The 11,653-nt window shown below is 37.9% G+C and overlaps 1 protein-coding gene across 1 annotated transcript; it reads right to left on the bottom strand.

The window, feature by feature from the left end:
* Positions 1 to 573: 573 nt before the first annotated feature.
* tnfb (tumor necrosis factor b (TNF superfamily, member 2)) lies at positions 574 to 1,820 on the bottom strand. The gene is made up of 4 exons (XM_053327243.1): positions 1,632 to 1,820; positions 1,459 to 1,510; positions 1,290 to 1,349; positions 574 to 1,028 (listed from the first exon to the last, which is right to left on the bottom strand). Exons 1-4 carry the CDS (start codon positions 1,818 to 1,820, stop codon positions 574 to 576), a joined length of 756 nt encoding a protein of 251 aa, XP_053183218.1.
* Positions 1,821 to 11,653: the final 9,833 nt, after the last annotated feature.

The raw sequence follows: 11,653 nt of genomic DNA, 5'->3' as shown, positions 1-11,653 counted from the left end.
TGGCTTCAAGAACTTTTTTTGTTTGCATTTTAATTAAGTTTATAATGTATATAAATAAAATCATAATGTATATAAATATAATCTTTAACACCTAATCCCAACAATTTAAATACAAATAAATACAAATAAATATATACAATTTCATAATAAAAGAAAAAGTGATAATAGTTTCGTACATGATCCTCATAGTCCTTGAAGCTCCACTGAAGACCTGCTCGTCATCTGATACAGTAGAGATTGTCTATCCTTCTACAATCTCAGGTCAGCATAAATAATGTACAAAAAGTGCCTAAAATAGAAATATATGTGACAAACTGTTGCAGTTTATATGTTTTCACAATCAGCACAGCGTGTTAGGCTGTTAGCTTTATCGCCATTGGGATTTAAACATTTCTCTATCACCTTGTAGATGAATAATGATATATATGTATATGTATATATACATATATACATACACATATATACATACATATATATATATATATATATATACTGTTAAAAAAAAGGCCAAAATGAATGGCCATGTACAGAACATTGTACCTTCTACATTAGTATCACAGTATCACAGTCATTTCAAAGTGAAAACACACCAAAGAAAGTCTTGCCATCATCGGTCTCAAGCTCTGAAAGCTGGTTGGTTTCTGCCCAGAGTTTGTCTCCTTCATTCAGCTGAAACACAGCACCAAGATATATGGCGTTGTACCAGCCATGTTCCACTCTGTCGTTGTCATCCTGAGCAGCCTGCTGACATGCCGACCTCACCGCGCTCATCAGTGCGGCCTTAGTACCCACAGAGTCCGAATAGCGCCAGATCCTGTGGCTGAGAGGAGTGAGATGTCTTCCCGCTCCCTGCTCGTCACCATCACTGCAGGATACTCTGAATGATGCTTGGCTGTAGACGAAGTAGAGGCCGGTTTGCGGGATCACGATCATGTTGTCTACCAATTGGAAGCCGCCCTGAGCAAAAGCCTGGCCCTGACCGGTCTTCCACTCCAACGTGGCCGTTTCATCTTCATCATCATAACTCCCTGGAAAAAAAATAGTAAGTAATTAACAGCCTTGAAACACCTCTAAACATAGGAGTGAATAATTAACAGGTATGTTACGGAATGAAAATTCACTGCAGACAATGAATTACTTGTAACAATTTCCTCATAGTGTCCCTGACTAACCCTTGGCTAAAAGGGCAGCTTTAAATATCACACAAACTGTCTGAAAGGTTCTTTTGTAAGCCAAGATCATGAGCCCATTGTCTGCCAAGTGCCAAATCAAGGTAGGATATGACTCACCTTCTAAGTGGATGGCTGCCTTGGCTTTGGTGCTGAATTGCCTCAGTGTGTCGTGGGGACCTGAGAAGAGGACAACAAATATGAGCTTATCTCAAATAATCCACAAAGCCTCAAATATTTCACAAAACCATCAGCATGCTTTAGAATGAGCAACCATGCATATAATCACCTTTTTTCTCGGCAGTGTCCTCCCCCCTTAGTGCTTCTGTTCTGGTTTCCATCTGTACCGAGGAGACAAACAGCAGCTTGATTAGAAATCTAAACATATAAATTCTTGTTCTTGGCAGAAAATGCAGGTTTATTATTTCTAAAAACAGTCAGAGAGACAGAGCTTCTTCTTACCATTGATTCTTGCCTTCCATCCCAGTACCATGCAAACAGCAGGACGCCTCCTAAACAAAGAACTGTGATGAAGAGGGCCCCCAACACCTTCCATGTCCATCCAGTGGATGACTTCTTTTCAACTAAGACCACTGTCCTCGGCTCAACACCCATCTCCACGTCTCCTGGTGCGGTTGTGTATGACACCATACTGTGCAGAACTCTGATTTTACACACTGTACTGTCTTCTGTATAGAAAAATCGACCAGCTTAAACACTTGGCTGGATGCTTCTCTCTTTGTGTTGCTATTGTCTAAGAATGAACTTCTGCCAGAGAGCTTGTAGTATTTATGCTGTAGCAGCTGCTTCTGCAGAAGGGAAACTCCAGTGATGTCACTCTGTAAGCGGAGAGTGCAGGAGGCAGTGAGCAGAGCAACCTGGGCTACGAAGGGAAAGAGAAGTCACAAATTTTTTGTGGACTTTCAGCACGGAACCCAATGGGAATCATGGTTTCAGGATGGGGAAAGTGGTTAGTTTCTAATTTTGGGTTATGAAAAAAATTACAGTGTGGTAACTCACACAGACATCCATGCACAAACATACATATAGTACACACACACACACACACACACACACACAGTCACAGTCACAGTCACAAACACATAAACACATATTGAATTCATTACTGACTTGAGCCACCCACAGAATGTAAGCTCTGTCTGTCCGATAACTGCTGAGGTTTACACATAAATCCGCAGCTCACCAACATGTTGACCAGATGTTTTGAAATACCACAAAAATGTGATGTGTAAACAATCCACCTGTTCGTCAGCTATTTGAATCTTTAACCTTACAACACTAGCAGAGGTTGAATTGACATAAATGCATTTTAGTGATGGTAATCTTCACACAGATGATGAACCGCATATTACCAAACAGGTTTTATGTTTATTTAAGTCAGTTTAGTCCCTCTGAAATGAGATTGAATTTTCGAGAGTGATTTGACCACAAGAAGATTTACAAGTAGAAATGCTTGAACAAAATTATAATCTGTTGATTTTAAGATGTAAGATATCAATAAATTAATAAACACTTGTATAACAGTGAAATTTGAATAAGTTTCCACTCAAATGCCCCCAAGAGTACTGCACTGTATTTTTTTTAAATGTTTTGGACATTTTTTTTGTTTTCTTATGTAATACTAAAATATAAATACACATTCAACCTTCAAAATCTACCTCAGTCTCAAAAGGGAAAACTTTGCTCAATCAAAACTTTGGCAATTCTCAACTTTCTGTTTCAGAACGGCTTTCATAATGTAACTCACTTCACTGAACAAACAGGTTTTTACACTTCTCCTTATTGGACTGTCTCTGCCTCAGATTCCCCATTTCACTTTCTCACCTTACTTGTCTGTGGAGAACCCGATCATACATATGTGTGGGCTTTTCTCCTTACAGGTCTGAAATGTCCAGAAAGTTTTGTTTTTCATGTGGCCCCTTAAGGATATTTTTCTCATTCACTTTCCCTTGTATTTTCCTGATTTCTCTGTTTGCTTAGAGCGCAGCAGAATGGTGAGTTTTGTATCTTGGCAACTGATCAGGGCTTAAGTGCTGAGACGCTGAATATTAACACTGTAAATCTTAAGTGTGTTTCGCTGTGTGGGAAAGCAGTGATGAAGAAGCATCTCTCTGTCTGGCCTTGACGGATTCATTCCAACCGGCGAACGACAAACCGCAAGAATTTGTAGGATGATATCATCATCTATCATCTTAAACACCCACATGACAAACACACACACACACAAACAAATACATTGCTTCTTTACAGTTCTTCCTGCCTGCTCACCCACCATCTTTCGATTATTCATAAGAAGAATTCACCAACCTAAGTTCTCGGTATGATATCCGGTGACTGTACAGGAGGCTCATATGCATGGGCTACATTTAAATGTTAATGCCCTGACTTTACCTGCCACGATATATTATGTCATTTTATATCTTTTTACCTACAATCTGTTGAACCTTTCCACAATGATGGAAAAAAGAAAACAACAAATTTTCCCACTTAGAGGTCACCGGTAATATGTAACTCACCAACTCCCACTGGATTCCTCAAAGGCATAAATGCCTCTTTTCATGGACCTGGGAATACAACACTGGAAACTAAATCTCTCCATTTTGAGCCTTCATATCTAAGTCCCCTTTTCCCTTTCCCTTTACACTCCCTTTCCTGATCGTATAGTGACATATTCCCCACACGTAACTCTCCCTGCCATATCTGGAACTCTTTCAAAAAGACCCTCTTTTGTTCTTTGCTGATTTTGCTCACGGATTGCATCATGAAATCCCAGGACTGTGTGGTCATCACGCAATGAAGCTCAACCACATTGCCAAAGACCGATTATGAATAGCTCCGGGTGGAAAGGAAAGGACTTATGGGTGGGAGGGCAAGCAGGAAGGAAGTTGAGGAGCTAACAAATTACCCTGTTTATACACATGAGCTTAATTGTCTTGGATTGTTTGATTTGTCTGGTGACACAATTACAGGTGCAATTTGGAAGAAACAAAAACCCACATCACAAGGTTTTGGTTTCCTTCTCATTGTTCTGTCTTCAAGGTTACCGTGTGTAGGCTCAAGAGGAGCTGCTGATGTGTAAGGGAATAATCTAGCCCGAGACGAGGTTTAACCACAAATGCAAAGCATCCGCTGCTACTACACTGTACAATCTGGTGGCCTACAAACTTCCACTATGCCTCCCAGAAGTTACGTTTTACTATTAGGTGTTTTACCCAATTTATTAGATTAGATGCTTATCTGGATTTGGGATTTAAGCATTATTTTCAAGCTGTAATCATGAAATTAGAAGATTCAAAAGTCAGGGTGTGTGTTTACAAGGTCAAGAAATGAATTTAACTAAGTGATAAGAAATAAATAAGTTGGGTTAAGAGTCTAAACCTAAACCCCAAGAGTAAGAAATGCTTTTGAGATATGTATGATACAAGGTTAGAGGTTGTTAGAGGTTAGGTTAGAAAGCTGTGCGTTTGTGTATGTCTGTGTTGACAGACAAAAAAAACCACATCCTGTGAGGAATTTAACCTGATGAGGCAACTCATGGTCCAATTAAGTGTTTAAAATCTAGACTCAGCTGGGTTGCTGAGTTTCAGTGGCAGAATTTATACAAATTTAGGATCAAAATGTATTTTAATTAAAATAAAATGCATAGGAATCAGGGGTAAGATTTAGTCAAATTTAGTGGTAACGTAAAAAAAAAAAAGTCAACAACTACAGTTTAAAAGAAAAAGTTGCTATTTTAGTAAATTGTTTCTGAAGCAGCAATATTTTGTGCAGATGAGTTGAGAATGTACTAACCCAAACAATATGTTCATCATCTGCTTACTAACTCTGTCTGTTGTGTGCTGAGCAGTACACAGTGGGTTCATCAAGAGTGTCCTCCCAAGAAAAACAACACAACAGGTCGTAATCTCAGTCGCCCAAAAATGACATATAGTTAAGTTGGAGTGACAGAGGCCATCTAGTGGTTAGTTATTATGACCTATAAGCGCAGTGCAGTTTGGATGATGTAAAGAAGTTGGCTGTATTTCCTCTTTTGGGGGGGTGGGAAGGGGTTGATGATATGATCTATAGTAAAACCCAACAGTGGACTGCACTATAAGAGACCGCTGTTCATTTCCTGTTTTAAGCTGCAGCTGTCACATTTCCCGTTTAAAAAAAAAATGCCTCTGCCACGCAAGACTACTGTTTATTTCCTGTTTCCAACCACAAGTATCACATTTCTTTTTTTTTCAAAAGACCCAACTGTCCGTTAACTTTCACCACTGTGGTAATCATTACCCTTAGCCCTGATGACGACAGTCACCTGACTTTAAGGAAGTAAGTGAAATCCACATAACTAACTTTAAGTGATCATTTTAATTCAAACCAATTTTTTTGTGCCTAAAACTAATGGGACCCTGACCATAGCATTGTCACTTCATAAAGCATTATTATTATAGGGGTGATTGGTTTGAAAACACCCTTGTTCTGGTGTGTATGGTCAAATGACACGTTTGGTCGTTTAATTTGGGGGTTTATCAGAACTTTTTCTTTTTTCCTGAAAGCAGCTGGCCGAATGAGAGCTCAACCAAAAAAGTGAAGTTGCACATTGTTAAGCTAAAACAATGAGGTGAAAGAGTTTTGTAGACCTGAGAGGAACAATAGAGTAGGATGATACTTTTCTATCTACCAGCGACCATTTTAACAATATACAGTTATTTAATCCACTGTTAAAATGATGAAACACTAATAACCATCATAACATTGGGTGGTCATGGTTCATGGTTTCAGATAGATTTCCAAGTAAAAGCAAAACACCCTCCTAAAAATTCAGTCACTTTGAAGTTTGGAGTGTGACATTCTGGACTGTGATTTTACTTTCTTTGACTTTTGACATTTTGCAGAGCGTGCAAGCTCTTCCTCAGTTTCAGATCGACTGCTGTTAGTGCTGTGCAAAAGGGCATCTCAAAAATATTTCTGGAGAGAGAGAGAGAAGTGTAGCTTTCAGATTTTCCCCGCAGTGGGGGATTCAAAGCCCTGGGTCCACTTCTCTAATCTTAAGGTCATCCATTCCAGTGTTTCATACATGTAAGTTTAAATGTGTATCACATTACTCCTACACTTACTGGTTAGATCATAGATGTTGGTGATCACACAAGTTGAGCTTTGACAAGGCAAAGTATGCCACATGCCACACGCCACACGCCACATGCAAATGCAGTGGCTGCTTTGAGTGAAAATTCACACATTTACCCACACATTTCTTTTTTTGGGAGTGTGTGTGTCGGGTGGGGACTTGAGTTGTGAATTTTTTTTTTATTTTTTTTTTGACAGTCACAACCCCTGTGAAATGACTTGTTTCACTATCAGAATTCTATCCATCCGATCAAATCACAATTTAATTTGTTTGAATAATTTTATCGCCATTCAAATTCCCTAAGTCCCTAGTGAGCATGCTCCATGGGCCCATAGAGCATATGCAGGATGTTTTCAGCTATATGTGCCACTGACTAACTGTCCAGCACTGACAAGACTAAGGAAGTGATACTATTTCCTTGTGTCATTTTAACTCAGATAATAAAAACAGCTACTATCGCTAATGTTGGTGTGCTAGAAACAGGAAGTGGCATATGAAGAAATGACTTTTTTTCCCATAGTTTCAACACTGACCATTAAAGCTCACAATAACTGATGTAATATAATGAAATTAACCACATGCAAATTTAAAGCAAAGGTTTGATATTTTCAGGAAATATACTTATATGGTTTCTCGTGGAGAGTCATATGGGAAGCTTCACATGATCTCTATATTTTCGATGATTGAAAAGTCAGCAGTTGGTGCTCATGACCCAGGCCCACGCAGTTGTTGACACTATTCATATCGGTCACACTATAATCTATCATACTGTCACATTATAAACTGTTAAAACATTTCAAGTATTAATTGTTGTTCGTATTGTCAGAAATGTTGCAAAATTAGTAATGATATTAAAAGTATTATAATGTTTTGTATCTTTGAAAAAAATCATAGAGTAAATTTTAGTTAGATGTTTAAACAGTGATTTTTGTCTACATAGCAAGACAGAAAAAGTAATATAATGACATTTTATTATAATGTTTTTTTGTGTGAATAATGTTTTATTATAATGATAATAAAACAAAATAATTATATTAATGATTATTTCTTGAAATCGTGGGTGATGACATCATTTTATTCAACAATATTACTATGAATCAATCAGTTATGTATCAAACAATATTGAAAATGAATGCCATGTTGTGCATTAAAAGGCTTTGAATACATAATACATCAGAGGGTTAAGTTTAAAATCAGTGGCTGGTTAGCTAAGGGATTTATTTGACTGCTGTAACATTGTAATTCCCCTTTGGGATTAATAAAATAGAGGAAGTTCCAGCCAATCCAGTCATTTTTAAAACTGGCTACTTGAAGCATGAAGACTATAAATATTTTAACGCAGATAAGGATTCATAGTTATAGATTAAACTACCTACCGATATGGTAAGCAGTTCAAAATGTGCTCCATCTTGACCTGTTTTAATCTGAAAGTGGTGCTTACATGTTAATTTATCAGTATAATGAAGTACAGTGTCATGCGCCAAAATGCTGACAAATGCTTTAATTTTGAGACTTTTAAGTACATTTTTAAAATGATAATTGTTAATTATACAGAACATTTACTTTTTGATGGCATACCTTTACATTCAGGTATCGCTGTATTTGTTTAAGTAAAAGAGGTATGTCTTCCACTGATGTACATGCGCAACATTTATACTTATTTGAAGAAAGTTTTGTTATTCTGTAAGAAAAAGTGTTGGTATTTAAAAGCTTTACTGGAAATATTGTGGCTTTTAAAACAGTTCGACTTCAAGCGAAAAGAAGACTTAACAGTTATTGGAAGAAAATATTATCATTACCACAGAAGAAACTATTAGAGATAATCTGATTCTGTATGACGTACCAAAGATGACTTACACAGGAAGCATAAGACAGGAAGCATTAGATAAAATGAATCGTCCTTTAACCCAAAAAAAAAGAAACTCACACCTTTTAATGATCGGTTAGTTATTTTACTTTGTCTGATTATGACTAAACCACAGTCAAACCACAAGGTAAAGTATTATGGACAAAAGATATCTCTGTGAAACTTAAAATGTCATCATATTGAGTAAGAAGCTGCCATAAATAACGAGGCTGACAAAACAACCCCTACAGAACTACAAAGGTACGGAAGAACAAAGGGACAACTGTTACAGAAAATTTGTGAGGAAGTCAGATACCTGTTGGAGGTGATGTCATGCTGCCTGCCTGTTTTCTCATGCTGATCTCAATGATGCCCTCATGGTTGTGTGAACACCAATAAGGTGATGGACATGTATGGGCCTCACGCACAGGGGATATTTTTCAAACCACATAGAGTTGAGTCAATCTTATCTATCACGTATCGGGGAAAAAAATGGGGGAATCACTATTAGAGCTAGTTAAGCTTCACAGTTTCTTTATTGAAGAGTATGTACTCATCTGTGCATTTTTGCCCTCACACGTATTCATCTTTGTGAGGGTCAACTTGAACCAGGAAAGTGAAGATATTTTGGAAAGTGAGAACATTCTGGACAGTCATAAGGTTACAATATGATTGGGTTGAAGCTAGATTTGTGGTTTTGATTGAAATGTCTTGACAATTATCAGCCTATTGCCAGACATGATACAGTTGGTGTTCTTTCATGTATGACCATCATCAGGACACAATAGTTTCCGATGTGGAAGCACAATAGTTTCAGGTGACAAGAAATGAGCTACTGGAACTAGCACTGTGAATATGCATCAGTGAAATCGCTATAAGTATCACCAGTGAGACAGTGTACAAGCAGAGGTTGTGGGATATATGGATGTTTCAAAACCCAACCTCTAAAGAAACAACAGCAACTGCTATCGTGACTAATGAGGGTATGACAAAGCAAGAGGGAGCTAATGTATTAGCTCCCTCTTCCTGTCTATTAGCTATTTAAAAGCAAAGCAAGAGGGAGCTAATGTATTAGCTCCCTCTTGCTTTGTCAGAGGGGAAATCCGACATTGAGTACCAAGCCCCAACAAGACTGTGACAACACAAGAGCAATTGACCTGAATGCAGCACTACTACTAACTGAGACCAATCAGCAAAGGGAGATTTATTTTTTTATTGTTATCATTACAACTGATCCATAAACTGGAAGTACTCAATATTCAAAGGTAGAGGATGAAGAGAGGGAGCGCTCTGACCAGGATCTTCAGATTCGACGCACTGTCACACAGGTGGTGCACCCGGAGAGCCATGAGAAGGGTCAGGGACAACTGTTACAGAACATTTGTGAGGAAGTCAGATACCTGTTGGAGGTGATGTCATGCTGTCTGCCTGTTTTCTCATGCTGATCTCGATGATGCCCTCATGGTGCGAGGTTGTGTGAACACCAATAAGGTGATAGACATGTATGGGCCTCACGCACAGGGAATATTTTTCAAACCACATAGAGTTGAGTCAATCTTATCTATCACGTATCGGGGGAAAAATGGGGGAATCACTATTACAGCAATTTAAGCTTCACAGTTTCTTTATTGAAGAGTATGTACTCATCTGTGCATTTTTGCCCTCACAAGTATTGACAACCATCAGCCTATTGCCAGACATGATACAGTTGGTGTTCTTTCATCAGGTCATTTTTTTTGTTAGTTTGTTTGTTTCTTGGGACACAATAGTTTCCAGTGTGGAAGCACAATAGTTTCAGGTGACAAGAAATTAGCTACTGGAACTAGCACTGTGAATATGTATCAGTGAGATCCTTATGAGTATCACCAGTGAGACAGTGTACAAGCAGAGGTTGTGGGATATATGGATGTTTCGAAACCCAACCTCTAAAGAAACAACAGCAACTGCTATCGTGACTAGTGAGGGTATGACAACGCAAGAGGGAGCTAATGTATTAGCTCCCTCTTGCTTAATGTATTAGCTCCCTCTTGTATTAGCTCCCTCTTGCTTAACACATTCCGACATTGAGTACCAAGCCCCAACAAGACTGTGACAACACAAGAGCAATTGACCTGAATGCAGCACTACTACTAACTGAGACCAATCAGCAAAGGGAGATTTTTTTTTTATCATTATTATTACAACTGATCCATAAACTGGAAGTACTCAATATTCAAAGGTAGAGTCTTGATGTTTTCTGATTTTTGACTGATTTTGTATATTTCAGCAACTGAATCTCAGTTGGAGCAGCCACTTAGGCCCATCAACATATTGATCAGCGCATCCTCATAGTTGTACCTTTCTACTAAAGTGAGACATACAAGAAAAGTACACATCAGCTATGCAATCTAATGATAGTATTAGCTTTTATTGCATGAGAGGAACCAACCACCATGGAGTTTGATCTGAGTGTGATCTGAGGGCGTTTAAAGTTCAAATGTGTGAATGTGTGATAAGAGGCAAGCAGTATGACTAATGTTGTTCTACATGTGGCTTCCTGTTTTCTACCTTTTGCTCCTGTGTTTTTAACCCAACACCACATGAAAAATCCCTGCAGTTATACAGTACAGTATTGGTATCACACCAATGAGATGAGTAATACCACAATTTATGTTGCCGAAGGTGTTTGATTATAATCTAAAGATTTCTCAGCCTCTGTAGTCCGTGTAGTTTCTTTAAAGTGATAAAAGATGAGAGTTTGATATGAGACCGTGTAGTGTGATCTATGGAAACGATTGTGCATAGGTAACAGGTACAGATTGGCTTTCATGTCTATTTAGTGGGAGGTGGCACCACCATGTGGCGTGGCTGCAGCACACAGTGCAAATAAAAAGTCAGACGAATGGCTTTAAAATAATATTTTAATGACTTATTAATTTGAAACCGAACTATAACAATATTTTATTTTATAAATTACAAAGTACATACCAGAAAAAATAAGAAAAAATATATTCATGCTCCAGACAGTCACAGTTTACATTCATTTTATATGAAGTTTTGTAAAAATCTACACAAACTCCAAACACCCACACAATTTCAAGACTCAGAACCAGCTGACATATTAAAACGTAAAGGCTTTGCTGAGTTTGGACTAATACAATATGTTTTTATGCCAAGATTTTGTTGTCTAAAGCCAATGTGTGACAATGTTTAAAGGTCTGAGTTAGTAAAATCAGTAGTTAAAACCTTCTCCAACTTGTCTAATGGAGCTTATAACATTTTAGTGTTCCATGATGGATATTTTTTGCTTAAAATTGTGAATTGGAACAAAAATATAGGTGCTGAACAGCTTCTCTTGATAAATATTAGTATAGGCCTACAAAAAAAACATACTGGTCCAACCCAAAATTATTCTGACTTCTTTGGTAACAATTCTCTTGAGCCCTACAATTCAATTCAATTCAAGTCAATTCAATTCAATGTTGTTTATATAGTGCCAAACCCCACTTTCATATAGAGCAGGTC

This window comes from Scomber japonicus, chromosome 10 (genome assembly GCF_027409825.1).
Source record: "Scomber japonicus isolate fScoJap1 chromosome 10, fScoJap1.pri, whole genome shotgun sequence".
Lineage (NCBI taxonomy): Eukaryota > Metazoa > Chordata > Actinopteri > Scombriformes > Scombridae > Scomber > Scomber japonicus.
This window is presented reverse-complemented; position numbering and strand designations above follow the sequence as displayed.

Bases quoted from the DNA above. Each gene is read 5' to 3' on its own strand.
- tnfb (XM_053327243.1), bottom strand. From the start codon at position 1,820: ATGGTGTCATACACAACCGCACCAGGAGACGTGGAGATGGGTGTTGAG. The intron at 1,511-1,631 runs GTAAGAAGAAGC...TCCTCGGTACAG, and splicing joins ATGGAAGGCAAGAATCAATG to ATGGAAACCAGAACAGAAGC. The intron at 1,350-1,458 runs GTGATTATATGC...TCCTCTTCTCAG, and splicing joins GGACACTGCCGAGAAAAAAG to GTCCCCACGACACACTGAGG.